Source organism: Atractosteus spatula, chromosome 23 (assembly GCF_055471065.1).
Source record: "Atractosteus spatula isolate fAtrSpa1 chromosome 23, fAtrSpa1.hap1, whole genome shotgun sequence".
Classification (NCBI taxonomy): domain Eukaryota; kingdom Metazoa; phylum Chordata; class Actinopteri; order Semionotiformes; family Lepisosteidae; genus Atractosteus; species Atractosteus spatula.
In genome coordinates, this window is record NC_142728.1 from 3,578,850 (window position 1) to 3,600,926 (window position 22,077).

The following is a 22,077-nucleotide window of genomic DNA, read 5'->3' on the forward strand; positions in this document are numbered from 1 at the left end:
CAGTTTGCAGTCATTGTCGTTGAGTTTGCAAGAGAGGTTTAAATATGCTTTACAACATGGATGTCCTATTTACCCTTGAGAAATATCCCATCACACAGGAAACGAGGGAACATCGTGGATATAGCTGTCGTTTAGGAGGATTTTGCTGGTCTCCAGAGATGTGCATGGAGTACTGACATACAGAAGACATGATGGATGGATTAATACCCTCATTCATTAATTTCCTTTTTTTTAATTATATAATGTTACCATGCCCAAAGGGGTTGGGCAGCCAGTTGATCTTGGACCCCTTGAGGTCCTCTCCTCCGTTGTCTTCTGGTCTTCTGGTCTTCTGTTCTGTATTGGTTATTTGCATTGTTAAGCACCTTGGGGCAACCTTGTTGTGAAAGGCGCTATATAAAAATAATGTTCCTGAATCACTTAATGCTTTTGAATATTTTGCTTTCCCCATCACAAAACCCTTGATTAATTATACGTTATAAATGAGCCAATGCTCACAGTTTTGTCTGGGGAAGCACAGTGCTGTTTCACAGATAAACATCCTTTTATATGCCTGCTTAGTAGAAGAACAGATTGATTCTTTGGAAAAGGCTGGAAAAGTGTTTCAAAAATGAACTTTTATTTCTCAATTTAGTAGAATTTCATATTGCTCTTCCGCTGGGACTCTGGGACAAGCTCGCCAAGCTATAAAGCAACCATCTAGTCCCTCGCTGTCTCTGAGACTTACCTTTTTATGTCATTATCTTGATTAAAAAAGTCTTAGCTGTATACCAGAGTGCTTGAAAAAACAGGGAAACAAGAAATCTTGGGGGGAAAAAAGGGTCTCTCTGCTTTGAAAACTCAAAGGGCTGTAATACCATTACCTACTTTGTGATGAGCCAAGTATTAGTTTAAAGTTGGATGAGTTTTGGTGAAGTCCCTGTGCTGGGACTGAAGTTGTCTTCTGTTAAATCCATAGTTCCACACAGACTGGCTCTAAATTACCCGAGTCTGGTGTAGCACAGCAGCACACGGCAAACAAATTGCTAGTGTTTTATCTCAATTAGTCCTTTTTATCTTAGAAACATCCGTCAAGTGTTCGTTTTTCAGAAGAACAAGGAAACATATTTCAGTATTCTGAAATTTTAACCATGTACTCTGTGTACAGGTAATAGTCAATAAATTAGTCAATAATAGTGAATCATTCATTAATTTATTTATCTTTCTGGTCCTCTAAAACAGATTTTAATCCTGTGTCCCAACTCTTTCTTCTCATTACTCCATCTATCCATTTTCTGACTTCTTTATCCAGTTCAGGGTCACAGAGGAGCCAGAGTCTATCCAGGCAAGCATCAGGCAAGAGGCTAGGTACGGTACATCCTGGTACTCCAGTCCATCACAGGGCTCACACACTGACACCAGGACCATTTTCCCAGAAGCCAATTAACCTACTTGTATTTTGTAGTCTGCGTGGTAAATCCTGTGCAACAATGCTTTCAAGCTCATGACAATTCAGTTTCCTGTTCAAATATGATACCTCATGTGTTTTAGCTACAACTTGTTCAACAGAAGCCAACCATACAAATTTAGCAACAGAATATGTAGAATGTCACTGGGGTCAGTCACTGTGGAAAATAAAATTCTCCCTATCACATACCAGTTAGATCAGTTAATATTCTGTTTAAATCCATTGGTAAGACAAAAAGCTTGAATCCAGCATCTGGTGTTGATTAATACTGTATACATCCGTGTAGTTCAACAAATCTGAATCTGATCAGTCCAGTATGCTCAGGGCCTTAATCTGCTTTGCTAAAATATTCGCTTTGACTTGAACATTTCATCTCGGCATTGATACAATTTTAAGGGTGAGTGAACAAGACTACTATCAGGTCAAAAGTGATCTCTAGTCAGTCCTGTACTACTCTACAATATGGGCTAGTTTTACAAGCCAGTTCTAAATACATCAGTCCCACATTTTGTATTCTGAAATCCTGACAGCAGCACCTGAGGCACTGATGTGGAACTGTGTGCTCAGGACCAAATGCTCTATATTCAGAAATTGCCTTTAAGCTGATTTTAAAATATTTAATAATAGCTATAACAAATCTCTATCTGAAAAGCTTCCAGAAGTCTTGGCATTTAGTGTTTATTTTAAACATAATGCTGGGTTTTATTAAAAAACGCTTAACTGAAGATTTTGTGATGCGTGAAACATATCTGGATGCAAGACATTTGGCGCTCTCTGCGCAGCAGTGTGTGTAATCCAGGTGTTTCTGGAATTAACTAGGCTTAATATTAAATGTGAAAAAAGGATTTCAAGTAATGCGGGTAATTAGCTGGAAGATCTTTAGTTCAACCGCAGCTGTAGAAAAGGCCTCAGGGAGTCTCTGAAAGTTGTCAATGCTTGACCCCAAATGAAGCGCAGAAATGTTTTTTAGCCTGCTCTGTACTGATGGATAGAATAACTAAAACTAATGGTCTTATTTTATAACACCACATGGGTTGCTGTTTCAGAGGTGAAGAGGGACATTAGTACATTTGCTATGAACTATACGCAGCACAAACAAACCTGTTTTGGCAGATCATCACCTTTGGCTTCCAGTTTTGAAATTCCTTCAGTGATGCTTAATAATGGAGCTAACGTTTATTGGCATTTATTAAGTTATGGAAGGCAGTATCTCCCATGATCAAGAGAAATGATCCCAAATCTTCAAAGCATGGTTGTGGAGCATTTTTTAATCCTGTCCTGTGTTCCAGACTGCAGTGTCTCTTAAGAATCCTGAAAGCATTTTTCATGGCAGTTTTTAAGCAGTATTATCATCACTATACAGTATTTTGTAAGACGTTGATGTGTACAGTACTGTACTGTAGGTCCTGAAAACATCTTTTGGCTGTGAACAATTTTAGGTTAATAGAACAGAACTTCATACCTTAGATATTAAGATATTTTGCCTGCAAATATGCTGCGCTTATTTATGCTATTCTGACATGATTTCTCTAGGCTTCGTCATATTCTTTTGCTTCCTGATTTTTCTAAAAAGTGGGACAAAAAATGCCCTGAGATTTTCCCTAACTCGAAGCCAGGCTGTCATGATCTCTAGGGAGGAGCACTGATTGACTCTCAACCTTCCATTCCGGCGTTTCGTGGTTCAAAATCCCCAAACTGAATTTGCTTTAAAGCTTTTTTTTTTATCAGAAATGAAGAAAAAAACCCTGCTAATGCGCTCTGTTAAATAATTCAGATAAGCGTGGAGATTAACACCACTCCTCCATTTGGACAGAACTGCAGAAGTACTCTGTACTTAATACCAGAGAGATTCTGTAAACTTGATCTGGGTTTCAGTTAAGTGTTTATAAACCCAGTGTATTTTAAAATGAAGTAGTTTTGGCGTGTAATGTTGTGCTGATCTGGCTAATTCTCTTACAATTTGAGTAGTCAGCCCAATCCTTTCTTTCAGCACGGGGTACAGAACTGCAGTAGTTGATGCCTGACATTGGTACAGAAAATGATGGTTCGGTAACATGACTCCTCACCTTACATATCACTCAACAGGCACAAATTACTGCTTTAAAAGAATAGTTTATTATCTTAGTGTTCTTTTTTCATGGCAAGGCTTGAAATGTGTGATCTGCTTTATACACCTCCCTGCCTCCCTAAAGAAACATTAGAGAACATGCCAGTCACATGGTCTGCTCTGTAAGTCCAGGAAGTGCCAATCGCATGATATACTGCAAAGAAGCGACTGACCAGGCCAGGAATTTTCCCTCAGTGTGCTGTGTTACAGGAAAGGCGGCAGATGAAAGCAAACTAAAAATAGACATGTCTGTTAAACCACTTGCCTCAGGTGCATTACTAAAGGTATGAAGACAGTAGTTGTTAGAAAAATGTCAACAGGAAATGCAGTTCAGACCACAAGAGGATACTGCTCAAAGGAACAGAGGGCAGATTTCACCATTTGAGAGCATTGAGCTGGTGCTATATTCACGTGGCCATCCATGAACTTCAGTGATGCAATGTGTTGTACAGTAGCTGTCTGTATATTTTTTTTGTGATGCATAACTTAATATACATACACGAACCCTTGCAAGGAGACATGCTGTGGAAGAGAATTAGTGTTGCACAGTTCACTGGTGAAACTAGGCTCCTCACTTGCATCTTTGCTGCAGGAATTTAAGCAATGATATTTAGAAAATCTTTTGATTTATGGAAGTAGATCTAATTCAGTAATTTGGTTTCCTGCATATCTTCCTTTCCAAAGTTCAAAGTCTGTGGTCAAGCTGATCATCAGTTAACGGGGAGATGATTAAAGGTTCTGTTTAGTAGTGAAAATTAACATCACCTTTAAAAATTATTAAGAAATGCCTGTTAATGACAGATGAGTGTAAAAACATATTGTTGGCCTTTCTTCCATGATAGCAGTTAAAGTTCCATCTCTTTAATTGTTAATTCCTTTCTGTTTACAATACCTCAAAATTCACCACCTGTCCTGTATAAAACTCTGCTAGGGTTGTGAAGCTTTATGACACCCCTAAGTGAATAACTTCAAATGTAAACCAAATATACTTTGACCTCATTTTTGCACAATAGGTGCAGATTGTTTTCAGAGTAATTTGTGTTGCTATAATCACATAACATTAATGGAAAATAGGGCCACGTTTTCCAATGTGGGCTGACTGCCCACCAAACTCTTTTACTTAGGAGTAGGCAGTGTGCCCACATTGGAAAATAAGTAGCCTAATCTCCTCATAAACAGTGAATCATCACAAAGACAACATGTGAAACACAAGAAATGAAGCAACAAGATTAAGTGATGTGAATGATATATGAGTGTTCTTTTAATGTAAGAAGCTTTTGTGATGCAAACCCTCTAACCTAGATTTTTGTCACTTCTGTTATATTAAGATAAGTTATTTTTAACACCTTCCTGAGGACAGAGCAGTTTCATAGCACAACGGTATTGTGCTAAACTGATGCTCTGTCAGCATTATCTGGTAGTGTTGCTCACAAAGAGGACAGTGAGATATACTGTACAACCTTCTCAGTGTTTTCTGAATTATTGGCTACTGTTGAATTCTGAAGACCCTCAGGGTAAAAGAACCCAGTGACTATCGACAGAAGGGTGGTGTTCAATTTTTCACAGACCTTGTGTGTAAGAGGTGGGTTTTTCAAATTGACAACATGCTTGAGGAAAATAAGTTGAAATAAGTTATAGCAAATCAGTCCTAGCAAATCAGCATGTAGTGTGTGCAGTTTTGTATTCTGAGTAACAAATTAGCTCTGGAAAAGCAATTTACCCCATATTGTGAGCAGTTTAAAAAGTAATCCCATATTTAATTACATTGTAACTGTAATTGATGTATTCTGTAAAAATCCCTAACGCAGGTTGTCCTTTTAGGCTGCTCACTCAGATTAGCCTTCTTCATGACTCATATTCGAACACAGGGCACAGGTGTCAGCATTGATAAACGGCTGGAGAATAACCTCTTGGCCCTTCATGCCTTGCGCGGTAGTGGAGGACGCAGCGGGTAGGTGCCTTTCTAGGGTCTGCCTAATTTAGGAACTGTCCAGACACCGAGACTAAGATAAATGACTTCCCCCAAAATTAATTATAGAGGTGTATAGGCTGGGTTCGTTCTTCACAGCACCGGGATAGATCACTATCAGTGTTCTGACATTTCAATCAACATGCAGGGCTTGTTTGCGGGCCTCTGTGGAAAACCAAACCCCTCACCTAGCGATATAGCTATGGGAGGGCATAACTGCGTAGATCCCTACGATGCATTTTTGGAAAGACTGACACCAGGGACCTTTTTCACGAATGTGCAATGCAAGGAAAAAAAACGATGAAATGTGTTGATAGTGATACCGTACGTCTCCAGGAGCAAAGAGTACAATGTGGCCTCATGCTGGATGGTGCATGATGCATCAAAAGGCAGCTTGGTACATCGCGTGTGGGGAATGAGGCAAGACAAGTGATTCAGTGAAGGAAAAATGTCACCACACCAAAGATCAGCGCAGAGCTTAATGCATTAAAGCAATTATTCCCAGTGCGCTCTGCTGTGTCCCTGCAGAAAAGAAAAACATTTGCGAAAGGTTTAGGGTTCTGTTTGTAGCTGTGCAAAGTTCGAAACAACCTTTGATAACACATGGTTAAAGCCTAGTTCACATATGCTTTAAAAAAGCCAATAAGCCAAGGTGTTGCCATGTAACGTCTTTCAATTTTTTCGCACAAATGAGCTTGTCAACCCTAGCAATAATGATAGATCATATGTGTAGACTCTGTATACATGTCAGAGATGCGGACATGTAGCATATCGAGTCATTCACATTGTAAAGCCATACAGTACATTTTATTGATGATAACCAGTGTCATGTTTTAATTTTTGGGAATCACCAATGACTAATAACTAACTACAAACACGGCTCAGTTTTTCTGCCAACTATGTTTTTTTTATTCCAGAACTTTGAACACAAGAGGTCATTACAGAGGCCCCCAGTGAATGTTTTTGAAACATTTCATACAATAGCTTAAACATTTTAAATATAATACCATGTGTATAAGTTTAATCCTCACTCTTATTAATTGTTTCCTTCAAACAAACATATTCCCTTCCTGCTGTTTCTTTCTCTCAGGTGAGATAGGAACCTTTGCCAGACAGAGCTGTCAGATGTATAAAAGCCCGTGAGTCACAAATTATCAGGAGGGTCCTTTTTACAGCCTGCTATGTCTAGTCCGTTGTTTTCTTGTCAAACTATACTCTTTGGACAGATATTTAAGAGGAATATGGTATTAGCTTATAATTTGAAGACCCTCCTTTTCAAGTGTCACTCACAGTTGAAAAGTGCCAAAGACTGTTTTTTGCTCTAATAAGGACATGCTGAGCTGTTGCCATGGAAACACAGTCCTTCCAAGGCTTGTGGAAATCAAAATATATTTAGTTCTTAAGGTCTAAACAATAGAGTTCTAAATATAATGAGCCCTAGAAACCCACTATTTCCCCTGATTTGTCCAGATAAATCTCTTTATGGTGAGGAGATTCTAACAAATTCCAAACTGACTGCAGGAAGCAGAAAGGTTCAAGATGAGTAGCATTTCGGTCTGTTTCTTTTTTTACTTTTTTGTAAGTTAATGTTTTATAATCTCGCTGTTAAATATTCTTGTACTGTCCTGCATTTATTAAAACTAACAGAGGTTTTAACATCCGGTTGGAATGTGGGTAACAGCGACACAAAACAGGCAATAAATGTAAACATAACATACTATAGCGCTCTTGGGTTCACGTGGGTATGCGCCCTCGCCACTGCCGCCTCGAACCCAGGCCTCCGGCGTCACTCAACAGATAAATTAATATTTCATTATTTTCGGTTCTTGTTCCTTTAATGGAAAGCCAGAAAGGTACTTTTCAATGAGGGACTTCTTCAGAAGTGAAACACGTACCAGAGGACACAAGTAGAAACTACTGTATGTGGAAGTGCATTAAAAAACAACAGGAGACACTACTCTTCTCAAAGGATTGTCAACACCCTCACTTCTTTCAAGAAATAGCTGAGAATCTTGATCAATTACCTTGCAATTGCCAAACAAGCTCAATGGGCATCCTTTCATTCGAAAACTTCCATTTGTTCATATGTAGTGCAATCAGACAGTATTACCATTTCATCTGGTCTACTGGTCTTACTGTGGCCAAGAAGATTCACTGTTTCCATGCCATGATATTACCTTGAAGAGACTTGTCATGCTTAAAACCTGCAAACCCTAAGTCTTAGAGGGCTTATAAACTCTAGCAGCCCTTATTATACAGGGTGCCCCATTTGTATCTGACACATTTGTTTGTGTAATAAAACAAAGGTCGTTATAGAAAACCCCAAATTTATTCATTTGCATTGGAGTACAAACATGGGAGTTTTGTTTTACTATAGTTCAGCAACATTTTCACAGGTCGACGTATAAATTCAGTTTTTAAATGGTGCCCGTTGCAGTTGATGTTGATTCCAATCTGTCATTAACAAACAATTCATTCTCCACATTTGTTAGGTTTCAAGAATAAAACGACAAAGTTGTGCACGCTTTTCAAAATGTGCATGGTCAAGAATCCTGACCTTTCTGCTTTGTTAAATACATGTGTGTTAGATATGAATGGGACGGTGCAGTACCGTCATTTAAATCTGCAGCACTAGCTTTAATTCCCCACAATGCCAGAGCTGCTCCTTTCCGATTCGCAGCGAAGTCTGTGGCATGGAATGAGTCAAAAACAAAGAAGGGAAAGACGTGCAACACTGGAGACAAGCATGAAGCTTAAGGCATCAAAGCAATTATTTCCAGCGTGCTCTGATTTATCCTTGCTGGTGCTCAGCTGTACAGTAGTTTGCATAGTCAAAGCAGATTGCCACTTCTCCATGGTAGTCACTGGGCTGTCACAGAAATGAAGCAATCAGGACACCACAGAGCTAGAATGATGAAACTGGAGAAGCAGGGAGTGCTGTGCCACTCCAGACTGCCGCATGGCAACACCATTTGCAGAGGTAAGATTAGGAATATTTAATCTTTTTGTGTTGAACCAATTTAATTACAGTATATAGTTATTGAGTATGAGGTGAACATGACATACTATAGTTCCTAGCGATTGTTTTATTGTAATATCACATACAGTAACCGTGTCGGTCTCAGTTATGCAAGACAAGAGCAACAGGACGAAATGGGTTTTAAGGGATTCTACCAGATAACTATGAGTGGAGATAAAAAGAACATAAGGGTACTAGAGTCGTCACGTGGGCTGTCTGTTTTATTTTTTCCACTGCTAAGTAGCTAATTGTCCAGCCGTTTCTTGAGAGACGCCAAGCTATTGGCTTCAGCATCAAGGTTGTGTAGGTTTGTTCCAGACTGCCATAAACCTCTGAGCCTCTGATCTCAGATCTGAATGCCCTTTCCCATCGTTTCTGTTTGTGTCTTCACTGTTGGCTGTGAAGTCGTCCAGCGGGCTGGCTTTGTCATGCGCCGCGTCCCCTCGTCGTCTTCTCTCTTCAGTCCTAAAAAGATGCAGAAAGGTGCTCGGAGAAGCTCTCTCGCGTTATCTAAACGCTTTGCTTCAGGTCACTGACTCCAGTTGTTGTTTTGTGAATGCTATCCAGAAGAGTTTAAACAGAGAATGCACATCTGAGAAATGCATTTACTGTATCTGGTTTGTTTTAATCACAGGTTTGCAGTATGGGGGGAATGTGTAAGTAAACAGCATGGTACCAGCCTCCTATTGCCCGTGTGACTGGAAAATCAGTGGAGGCGGATGAGATACCGTGTGGTAACGGAGGAAATCCGCGTCTTTCGATGATGATTTCAAGTGGGCCAAGCAGTGAGAGGAGGGCACTTTCCCTTCAGAAGGCTGTTGTGGTTAACTGTGTATTCTGACCTACAGTATGACTGATGGGCGTTCCAGAAACTCTTAGCCTGAGCAATAACAGCATATGATCATGGACCCCAGCCATGTACTGTAGCTAATAAGATTATACAAACAGCCTGGATGGTGGGCAACAGCCAGGTGTGACTGTAGGAAGACCCTGTGGGTGACCCAGATACAGTGCCTGCACAACAGTATTTCTAGACAAGGTAGCTTCTTAGTTTTGGTCTACTGCTTTGGGAGTTCTTCCTTGTAATGTTTAGATTAGTGTATTCCTCGGAGTAAAGTCTTACTATGGTGTTGACTGGAAGGACCAAGGCTGTCATTAGGTCTGTGCTAGCCTGTTGTCTGGGGCACAGTGTGGATTGTGCAAAACCAATCCCCTTTATACACAGTATGTAACTCTGGGATAGGTTTACATAGTGCAAGTACAAAGATTTCAGAGAACACCCCATAATAAAAATTGTGGGATTGATTCTGTTTTGCAAGGTGACCATTTAACCAGTCAATACCAATCTCCATGGGATGTGGCTATTTTCTCAGCAGCTTCCTGTAGCCAGAAATATTCATCCTGTTGGTGTTTTAATATCTGTTAACCATGGATTTACACCGGTCTTCTCTCCCATAGCACGGAATACAAAGGAAAAGTCCTGGTTAACTTAACTGTGTCATGAGACATAGCAGATGCTGGCCCATTTCCCCTGTTTCTGCGGAACATATCATTCTGGACTATTTTGGCAGTGAGAATATGCAAAGGTAACGCTTATGACTTTTGGCGAATCTGAAACTCAAGGTCAGCACAGTCAAAAGAGAAAGAAAGTCAGACTGAGTGCCAGGCAGGAGGGAGAAGGCTTGTGTCTTGCCTGGCTTCCCCGCAGGGTAAATAAATCTCTCTCCCAGCCCATGTTTTGTACTTCGGCTTTTCTCAAACAAGCACTGCCTGTGGTTCTCCATCATCCTGTCAGTGTTGGCTCCTGCGCTCTCCTTTCTGGCATTTGTAAAATACAAAACTGTGAAAGAATTGCTTCAACCTGAGGCCTTCAGTCCTGAAACAATTTTCTTTTTTTCCTGAAACATAAAATATTTTCCCAGATGGCTTCAAATACAATATAACATAACGAGCAACCATGATAAAGAAGTAACCACTGCAATATATCTCCCAAGTTATTCACTAGAGATCATTTTTGATTGCGTCGCTAACTTGACATAATAGACCAAAATAGGAGATCAGTGTACAGTGTCATGAGCTGTGCGTGCAGCAATAATTTTGATGTTATATTCTGTCATATTATTGATTGACATAAATATGAGTTTATGATGTATTTTATTTAAATGAATGCTCTCCTTAGTGACTGCCACCATAATATTACAGAAGCCATCCTAAATCAATATTTTGTGTTATTTTTAACATGTTGGCGAAAACTAAAGGATTCTCCTGTTCTCAGCGTGTTTCAATGGCACGACCAAATACTACCTCTTCTCTGGGTGTTTTTGAATAGAACATTTCTTTTCCTTGGAGTACACCAAGGATCAGCACTAAGTCCTTTCCTTTTTATAAACATTATTGACACACTGACAGAGGAGGTAAGAACAGAAGTGCCTTGGGAACTCATCTTTGCTGATGATGTGGCACTGATGGCAGATTCAGAAGTAGAACTACAGGAGAAAGTGTTCAAATGGCAGAGGAGTCTGGAAAAGGGTGGACTGAAAATGAATGCAGAAAAATCTGAAATAATGGTAATGGAGAGAAGAGGAGATACTATGACCAATATTGAGGAGACAAATGGAGGAAAACTGAAACAGGTTGATGGCTTTAAATACCTTGGATCAAAACTGGTAAAGGGAGGAGAAACACTGGAGGCAGTAAAACAAAGTGAAAGCTGGATGGAACAAGTGGAGAGAAATAACTGGAATAATCTGTGACAGGAAAATTCCTAGAAAGTTAAAGTGCAAAATGTACAAGACTGTGATTAGACCTGTTCTACTATATGGAGCTGAATGCTTGGCAGTTGGAAAGAGGGAAGAGAACTTGATGAGAAGAACTGAAATGAGGATGTTGAGATGGATTCTGCAGATTTCAATGAAGGATAAGATCAGAAATGAAGAAATCCGTAGACGATGTAGGGTGGTGGATGTAGTTGAAAAGATGCGAGAGGCGAGGTTACGGTGGTATGGACATATCATGAGGAGGGACGTTGAGGAAGTAACAAAGAGGGTAATGGAATTTGAGGTGGAAGGTAACAGGGGAGGAGGCAGGCCTAGAAAGAGATGGATAGATTGTGTGAGAAAAGATATGGAGGTATGTGAAGTGAATGAGGAAGATGTGCTCGACAGAGACAAGTGGTAGAAGAGCAACCAAAGCAGCTGACCCCAGGACAGTCTGGGACTAAGGCTGTGAAAAAGAAGAAGAAGAAGATTTCTTTTCAGCTCCAGGAGCCAGTTGTCTCATGTGTATTTCCTTGTCTGTTTATTAATTGGAGGGTTTTTACATTTTTCGGCCAGATTTCTAGAAATTACCTCCCGTGGAAATAACACTGTACTCGGCGAGTTTGGGAACAGCTGGGTCGCAGTGCTCTTTTTTTAACGCTGTTATCTTTTTTCAAGATCCGTTAAAGATGCGAGGCCGGCGAAGCTCGGGGAAGTCTCTTGTGTCGGCCTGCTGGGTCTTGGCAAGTGCAGAGGCTTTAAACTGCAGGTTTCAGTCCCGTACCAAGAGCATAACGAGAGCGTATGTGCTGTTTCAGCTTTGCTGCCGCTTTTATTTATATCCACGCGGACTGAGATCCCTGGTGTAAGCCAGCTCGATCATACATACGCGGCGAAATGAGAACAGGTTCATAAGTCCCCATAAAGCTGAGACAGCTCTTCGTTATTGATTTCTGGGCTGTAGGTCTATAGAGATTGGACGTGGCTTTTCAACAGCCAGTTCTCTCCGTGCCCTTATGGATCCATGTTGTCCTTCTTCCTTTTATGGCTACTTGGAGCTGTGGAAATGTGTTTATGATTTGCGGTGCAGTCTTTTATTGAAGTCATCAATTGTGCAAGCTTTCATCCAAAACTAGTTGGAGTAGCTAGTTTGTTTTTGTATTTTCACCATGTTCACATCTCTGAGGAGAAGGCTGTGCTCTTGCTTTAAGTCCTGTACCTCTGAGACTAGTTTCTCCTGGTCCCAGAGAAGGAGATTGGTATTGCCTGAAGTAAAAAAAAATGGATGTCAGTTATTTTTAGCATTTGTCCAATGAACAAGAAAGTCAGCTTGTTACTAATTACTGTCTTAGCACAAAAAGGTCTTTAGATTATATGGCTATACAGATCCATCTGAGTTGTGTAGATGATCGTTGTGACTTTAGTTTTTTTATTCTGGGCTACTACATTTTTGGGGGATTTTCAGAACAAAACTCTGTCAGTTCCAGTTATAATTCAATGGAGCTGAATCGCACGTACACTCCTACACTCCTACTTGGATGAAATGACTCCAACTTTGCTTATCGCCAAGAGCACTGTGGCAATCATAATCATAAGCCTTATCCCCCGTTTACTTAGCATCAAGAGAAATCAAAATGAGCACTGATGCTAACAAGGCATTTATTCCAGTCAGTTAACTTTTATAGTGCAACTTTTCTCTTATGCAACCAAATGGATGGACTGTTTAACTGCAACAGTTGAACAAATGGCTCTTGTCTCTCGTTCCGCTGGAGTAGCAACAATATCTCTTGTTTCCCCAGCAATGTGCTTTACCCGAAGCAGATGCCTCCGTTACAGAAACGCACTGTATTTTCAATAGGGATATGACATGACACAGAACAAAGCAGCCAGGCGCTGCAAGAAGGCACTCTCTGAGCAGGAAAGGGAAGCAATCTTTTAACAGTCATGCTTTCTCAATGAGTTATACACAATACAGAATGACTGATTTTGCTTTAGATTGCACTGCCTATACCCAGGAGTGCTGTGTCATTACCAGAGAAAGATTTTGGTCACTGATTGCAGTCCTGATATATGAGGTGAAAGGTCAAGATACTCTTTCATTCAGTTTGTCATTATTTTACAGAGCAGGGAGCGTGTTGTTCACAAAGCTGCAGAAATGTTAAAATAACAGAGCTCTGGTGATTAACTACTTTAACAGACTGACTGTTAAACTCTTTAACTTTGGTTTCCTGAAACGAAAGCTCGATATTGCGATTTGAATGCATCCTGCTCCACCGAAGCTCAGGCTAAGAATGTGCGGTCGTGTTCAGTGGATTAAATGTTTAAACTGTGTCTGTGTAAGCAATTGTTTACCTTTTAATCCAGAACAAATGTCTTCGCTTAACTGCGGAGCCAAAACGGATGGCGAGCTTGAAATGTGCTCTGCTGCTCTGGTAAATGTGTGCCTGTAATTCTTCAAGGTTTTTACATCGACTTTAAGGAATGAACAATGTATACATCATGCTGCAGTTTTTGCTATTTTTTGTTTTTAATTTCAGTTTGAATTTTTTTAGGTCTGAGGCATGAAAAACTGTCAAATAAAGTTCAGAGACCTTTTATAAACGGTCCACGTACACGATGAGTTGAATCAGAAAGCTACGCGGTCACACTGAGGCAAAGCCAGAGTAAAGCAGAGGTGCGGAGTGTAGCAGCAAGCCTGATCGTGCATCACACAAGAACAGAAGAAGCTCTTCAGCACAAACCTGGGAATGATTAGCTCGGAGCCTGGTTTTCCTTTCCTTTCCATGCCTCTTGGTCTTTTTATGGAGAGGAGAAAAAAAAAGCAAAGACTGATCTACTGTTTCCAGGAGCGTGTCCAGCATCATGTTGAAAGTCAACTGATTCGCAGTGGAGGGCCTGTAACTCACAAACACTCAGCGTCTGTTTTCCTTTTCGGGTTCGCTGCCTTCTTCAGATTAGTGAACTTTATTGCCCCTGTTCCTTTTCCACTAGCTGGTAACCACATTCAGTTCAGGAGAGTGGGTTTTTTTTGGCAGATTGTGGGTTTGTTTTGAGCTCCATCTCAAAATGCTAGACAAAGACCGGCCCATATAGGCATTGTCCAAATACAGAAGAATAATCTAAAACACAAAGAATTCAAGTCAATATTCCCGCTAGGCTGCATGAGATGTCCTTAATCCCCAGCGCTATAGAGGGGTTATGGGTGGCCAGCAGCTTGTGCAGACCTTGAGTGACAGTAGTGAGGTGAGGAACATGGAGTGAGTGAGGAACCCTCAGGAGATCACATCCTCTAAGAAAACATCCCATGTGCCACACTGACAGATCTTTGGAAATAGGCAACACACCACTGTACTGTTCTCTGTATAACAGCCTTGGCAGACTCACTCCATGTTTCCAGTGCTGGAAAATATGTTACCACCTATGTTATGTAAAAGTCTCATGGAGAGCTACAGGCACTGCCTGACAAGCCAGAAAGAGAAAAGTTAGCAGTGCTATAGTAGATGCATGTAATTTTCCCTATGTGTGCGTATCCTATGAAAGGCTCATCTTCAGAGGACCTTTTAGCGAGGAGTGCTTTGAATTGTAATGCTTTTCCTGCTTTTTAACGCAGAGCAAAATGTCCTTGAGAGACCTCCTCATTCAGAGGGAACGTCTGTCATTACAGTGAGGAGGATTACAGCTCTGTGTGATCACCCCTTCAGTTTTGCAAATGAGCAGCCTGTAAACTAAATAATTACACCATATAGCCACACATGATCATTTAAACTGCAATACAAATCACGCTAATTTGTAAAAACAGTGCTGCTGAAGATGACTGTTTAAACCCTTCTTCTGTTAAAGCACCTCTTATAGACAAGGAGAGACCTATTCTGTCACTTAACCTTTTCGCCTCTGAGGGAAAGCTGCCATTTTAAAACCTCAAAAAGGCTGAAAAAAGGCCTTATATTCTTAGAAGCTCTAGAAACCAAAACAGTGGTATCTAAAGAACCTATAAAAACCTGCATTGCCAGCCATAAGAATAAATTCACATGTACAGTAGCACTTCTCCAAACCTTAACCTGCCTCAAAGTGACCCTGATGATTGTAAAACTAAATCAAACCCAAAAGTAGTCACACACATCTTTCACTGAGTATTAGATTTTAAGTAATAAGATAAGATCTCTTTATTGGCCATATACGATTTCTTGTATTAGGAATTTGTCTTTTTGCATACCCCAGCTTGCTCTCCATGAGACACACAGACAGGGAGAGAAGCTTGGGGTCAGAGCGCAGGGACAGCCATTTATACAGTGCCCCTGGAGCAGTAGGGGTTCAGGGCCTTGCTCAGGAGCCCAACAGAGTAGGATTCCTCTGCCCGGCCGCGAGATTTGAACCGGCAACCTTCCAGCCACAGGCTCAGATCCTCAGCCACAGAGCCACCGCACCACCCTGTCATAGTTTAAGCAGAAAGGGATTCTGGGATTTTACAACCTATTCAGCCCTCTGTGTCCATATTGCCTGCTTTAGCTAGATAAGCCAAGAACCAAAAATCCTGTGAAAGCACAGTTTATGAACTTTGTGTGGTGTGACAGGATGGGTCCAGAGACAGGTGGAGTGACAGGGCGTCAGTGGAAAAATGGCAGTCAAAATAAAAAGCAGTTTAAATAATACTAGCTAAACAGTCATCAAAGTACAACAAGGAAGTTGCAAGGCCAAAACAAAATGCAAACCTAGAAAATGTTGGTCAAATGACTTTGCTGAAAAGCGTGCTGTATCGCAAACTGGACTCATAAAGAGCCACTTGATCATCCCACCAGTCAAAGAAATGGAGTTTGAAATCTGCCCATGTTGGGCAATTGACAGTCCTTCTCTTGCACACCTAGAAACTCCCAGATCTTGTGACAGCATCAGACAGAAGTACTGCTGACTGAAGTGCAAGGCCTGTTCCCTGTAACAGTGGCACAGCCAGTTCACTCAGCACTGAGTTTTCAGCCTCACAGACACGTACCGAAACTCAGCTTGTGGCCCTTCCAAGATACGTCATGTCAGTACTTTGATGCAACCAGCTCTTTGATTGCTAAATTGATTTTCCCATGTTTCAATGAAATAATTAAGCTCTGTAATGGAGCAGGTAGGAAGGGGCAATAGGATCGGTATCCCTGATAAGGAACAAGTAGTAGGTTTATTCCATGCTGAAAAGAGAAGAAAGAAAACACAACGTTTCGGCCGTGGAGCCTTCTTCAGGTGTGAAGAAGTTCTCTCTTCTTTTTTTCAGCATGGAATAAACCTATTACTTTTTCCTTTGCAGCCTACGCATGCTGACGCAGGTATCCCTGATATACAAGCTACGCAAGATTATTCAGACAATAGTAGTGTGAAAACTGAGCACTGTGGGCGAACACAATTTAGTACATGTGATGAGCCATGTTATCATGGTTGATACTGAACAGCTTCAAGAAGCTGTCCAAACCAGGGATGCAAAAAGTGGTCTTGCTGAGCCGAAGTGGTCCTCTGTGTTTGTTATACTCCAATTATTCATGGGGATATGTTTCCCACTGTCTCATTTGCACATGTCCAGAGTCTCATTATTTCACTGTTTTCACAGTAAAGACATCGTCTGGATAGGACAACTAGCTTGATGAGTGCTCTTTTCATGACAGTACTTTTAGACATACATACAGTACCTTACAGTCGGTGTCTTTCTGGTTTGTAGTGCAAATTGAGAGAATGCAGTCTACAGTATATGCAACAGGCAGAATTATAAAATAGCGCAGAAGGTTCCACTCCATTCAGCTCTGGTAAATATTTAATTGATGTTATTACCCATTATAGACACACACACTAACCATTGTTATTGCATTCTGCTCCTGAGCCTGTATCAATGTGGTTGAAATACAAAAAAACCTCCACTCGCAGAACAAATGTTAAATTCATTCAGAAAGCACGTTAGTGGAAGCAGATGTTCTCGATTCCGTTTGTGGTTTAGACCATCTCCTATACACTTAAGATGAAAAGGCTTTTTTTTGTGAAACTTGGCCATTAAAAAATGAAAGGCTCAGTCTGCTTTGAAACATGCATGAAACAGGAGCTTTTATTGCTGGTTTACTGTCTGGTACAAAGAGACTGTACTTTACACACAAAAAGGGCAGGCGAGGATTGACGACGAGATGTGTGAATTGGTGGATTTAGATCTAAATCAGCTTAGGCAGTCGGGGAAAATCTACATTTTATGTCTGATGTGCAGTACTGGAAAATATTCTCTTCTCAGGAGATCCCTGTTATAGGTCCCAGTTCTAACATTCTGTTTTCATGACATGGGATAATCATTACACATGGCTAGGTTTCAAAATACAGCTGGATGAATCCCAGGGTTACTGTATCGTCGTTCGGGGCCAATGTTGTACTGTAAATGTCCAGCATAACTTCCCTTGGCCCCAAATAAAACATGTTCTTTCTGTTTTCACCTCCACAGATTTACAAGATACGCCTAGAAGGTACAATATTACATGGCGAAACTATGCTGTGAACTACCAGTGATTAATGAATAAATGATTAAAGAATGAATCTGTTATAAAGCATGTTTATCGCTGCACATTATATTCCCAAAATGATTCCAGACTTAAACTGCCTGATCACCAGCCAGAGTTATACTTAGTGCATTTGTTTTGGCAGTAAATTGGTTTGATTCATGTATAAGATTCTGCTTCCCAGCTTGGGGGATTGGAAGGCAAGATTGAAACATACCTGGGGTATTTGTTTTGTCTATTTGCTTGACTTTATTGACGTGTCTACATGAGAATAATGCCCAAAAGAACAAGAACATTACTTGAAAAACAGCGGGCCATTCTCCTTCTTCCTTCTGTTCTTTATTGACTCAATCTTCGAGCCTCCATTTTGTATACAGTATATAAGATGAATATATACTGTATATACGATTACTGTTCCTTATATTCTCCGGATATCCTTATATTAATCACTAAAAATGTCATTCTAAAAACATGTTGGAACAAACAAAAACACAGGATATTATTATTATTTTAGTAGTGAAGTGGGTAGTGTTGATTCTGAAATGTGTATGATATACTGTAGCGCTCAGCAGGATAAAATGTCTTGGGAATTTTACTTTGTTCATAATGATCTTTGATCTCTTGCACAGTTCACATCCCACCAGATTTGTTCTGCGTGATCCTGTTCTGTTGTTCCTTGTTATGTTTGTATTTCACTTGCTAATTACTCAAGCAAAACCAATCTGTGGAAATGCAGCTGAGATCTGAAGTGTATAGCAGATGGATGGAAATGAAGTGCCTTTGCTAAATTTCTCCACTACTGTGACACTTCCAGTGTTCTTCACCCTGGTGTCCTGGCTGACTTAACTCTGGACTTGAATCAAGTTAATTTCACTTTCCAGGTGTATCTTACACTTTTCACTTTAGCGCTGTGTTGTTTCGCAAGTTTCATGGGATTTTATGCCAAGTCAGCTCCAAGTCTCTTTGTGTTATTTGGTGCAGCTCAATATGCACTCCATAAAAATAGATTAACGCATAAAATTGCATTCCTACTTGGTTAGAACTTACATCCCATGTAATCAAGTTTTTGGTGGCTGCAAATAAAGTTGTATTTCCAATTCAGATGGAAATATTTCAACCCTAAAGGCTGTTTTTTCTTGAAAATGGGCCTTTTATTATTTTCAGGAAGGACTATTTCATCCCCATTCCAAGGTTTCATGTTACCATTCTGATTACACTGTCTTTTTTAAACGTCTGCCTCGTGGGAGTTGCAAAGAAATACGTCCTCATGTCCTCCTCGCCTCTGTGTCTTACAGCTCTGGGATTTGTACTTGTAAAACGGGAGTGTATGGCCCCAAGTGCGATGAGTGCAAGCCTGGATATTTTTCATTCAGCACCACGGGATGCCGACCTTGCCAGTGCAACAATCATTCCAGTGACTGCCACCCCCAGTCCGGTAAGTGATCACCCTTGCCTTTCTCCTTGCTCAGAACCTGAAGAACATACAGTGGGATGGGTTTACAAACGAGAGGGAGCCCTTCTGGTCGGTTGTGTCCATTTAGACAAGAAAGCTAAATCAAGAAACCAGCTGTTTCTTGAAAGCAGCCAGACTGTTGGCTGCCCTCAGCCCTTTGTGTGAAGTAGCACCTTCTCCTTCTCAGCTTTAAATGCTCTCGTGCGTAGTTTCCATTTGCGTCCTTTGGTTCTCATTTCGTTGTTGATTTTGAAGAAGTCCACTGGATTTCCTCTGCCTGTTCTTTTAAGGAATTTGAATGCATGAATAAGATTCCCTTGTAGCTTTCTTTGTTTAAGATTAAAACAGATTCGTTCTTTTAGCTTGACAGCGAAGGACATTCCTTTGGACCCAGGAATGTATAAGGTTGCTTGGCAATTGACAGGTTACAGAGCAGCGTATCGTATTTGTAATGGAATAAGCAGAATTCTGTACAATATTCTAAATGAGGTCCAGCTATTGCCTTGTAAGAAATCCTTTAATTAGATACCTTTAACTACATGTCTTTGTTTTCCTTTTTTTATCACTTTCGAATTCAATCACTGTACACCTCACTGCACTAAGGGTTAGAATTCCCCTATACCAAGGCTTCTCTTTTTAAATCATGGGCAACAATACTGTCAATCCCCAGTCAGATGAAGAGCCTTCAGCGGCAGGCAGTGTGTGGCTGGATTGTGAGTATGAGCTAGACCTCTATCAATTTTCTTGTGCAGAGCCAGATCTCACTCCTGTTGCAAGCTCGTATAATGTCTTTTTTAGTCCCACACACATTTGTCCTCATTCTAGCCACAGCTCAACTCAGTTCTCCTGAAAAGAATGAAATGGGATTGTTACATCAACAGCTTTGTGGGATACATGACACATCCTGTACAAAATGTTCTGCTGCTTACAGTTTGTATCATTTGCTTAGTGAATGTAATTTATTTTCTTGATCAGTCAGTCCTCTGTATCACATTATTAAGAAAATAGCAAGATTTTATTGCCGCTTGAGCTCTCACAGTTTAGAGATATTCATCAAAGTCTTGTTTTTAGTTATTTTCTACTACTATTGGATCAAGTAAGCATGTCATTGTAATGTGGGTTAGCTGTCACAGCAAAATAGTCATAGTACAACAAGCAGGCTGCAGTCTTCCATTAGCATAGGAAAGTAAAAGCTCGCTTATGTAGATTGTTAGTTATTACAGTGTGCTCAATTCAAAATTAAGTACACTACTGTATATCACCAAATGTCAGAAACATAATATGTTAACACTCAATTTATTGAGCTGAACCAGCTATTTGATGAACATTTGATCAAATATACTGCGAAAGGTCAGGTTCTAGTTTTCTTTGTTTACTGGGATCCACAGACTGTATGCTGCTTGATTAAAATCTGTCTTGTTTGAGCCAGCAAACAGTGTTAGTTTAATGAATGAGTCATTATGTCACCAGTCCTTTTAATGTGCATGTCTATGTATTACTGTGAGCTAAGGGTGGGCATGCAGGTCATTTGTCATTCACTTGGAAAGTTGACATCTCAGAAAAAAGCTTGCAGTTCACAGAGTCTGGAAGGAGTGGACAGAATCTAAGCTGTTTGCTCATCTACAATTGATCTTACAGGCGGGTAAATACACCGGATCAAACATGATTTTCTGCTTGTTTACTCTGGTTAGTAATAAACATTTACTGTAACACAGAAGCACAACATAAAAAAACAGGGAAACAAAGAGCAGGTACAGTAGGAAAGGAATGTGAGGAAGACACAGAGAGAGCTGGAACAAGCATCAGCACTCATCTCTTTCTCCAAGTTTGTGCCAGGCAAGAGGACCTTGTTCTGATCAGTCTTTGTAATTTGAACCTTGTTTAAGAGATCTTTGCCGTGCTCTATTTTAAGAAATTCTGGTTTCCTTTGTTGTTGAATCCCCAGGCTAAAGACGTTTTCTCCTAATTTGGTGATGCATCTTTTGAGTAGGGACATAAGAGTCCCATTCGGTTTTGGGCACTCAGGTTATAGGAAGGGATATTTAGCACTGAGTCGTATTCTTTTATTAAGGACCCAGCATGGTATTTCTTTTGTTGACTTGGCAAGTATTATATAGTGTTTCAGATTACTGTGTTAGCATTCTGGGTCTGTACAATGTAGGCCCCTGAGATGGCTTTGTTTTGTACTGTAAATAGCTTACTGTTTAATATTGTATGTTGTGTAACATTTTGGGTGTTTAGTTCTGTGTAGTTGTAATTGTTAATAAATATTTGTTTGTTCTAGTTTGCCTAATTTATTATTTTTGCCAGAGCTATGCCAAAGAACTTACATGCCAAAAATGAATTGCCTCAAATTATACCCAATACTCAGGTGTATCTTTGACATTCACATTTATTTTATTGTTTTTCCTGCTCTCTATTTTCTCACTCCACAATTTGTAATAATATTCATACAGACCTTCCGCTGCACTTACGATGATTATTTAGCACTTGTGCCATGCGCATTACAGATGTTTTGAAACAGAAAATGACTGTGCCATGAAGTAACATTACGCTTTGTGGGTTTTAAAGTCATGGTAAGGGTTGCATTGCAAGTATTCAGCAAAACAGCAGTGAGTCAGCAACACTCCTTTTAACTTGTAGTTTGGACATAATCCATTGAGATAAAGGGGGATTTAAAAAAATTGAGATGTTCTTTGAGGTAATGCAGAGGACTAAGAAAAGTTAATTTGATTTATTTAAGTGATTTAATTCTGGATGTAATTTTCTATCCCCAAAACATAATTTTCCCTCTTTTGAATTTGTTCAGTACATCTGGAA

General features: G+C 40.2%; 1 protein-coding gene across 1 annotated transcript in view; it reads left to right on the forward strand.

Moving 5' to 3' along the window:
• The window catches only part of LOC148816077 (multiple epidermal growth factor-like domains protein 9), a 190,068-nt gene that overhangs the window by 102,445 nt on the left and 65,546 nt on the right, over nucleotides 1-22,077 (forward strand). Inside the window, exon 3 of the mRNA XM_088940606.1 lies at nucleotides 19,100-19,239. Coding sequence (XP_088796732.1) covers nucleotides 19,100-19,239 — 140 coding nt within the window. The remainder of the gene's footprint in view (nucleotides 1-19,099; nucleotides 19,240-22,077) is intronic.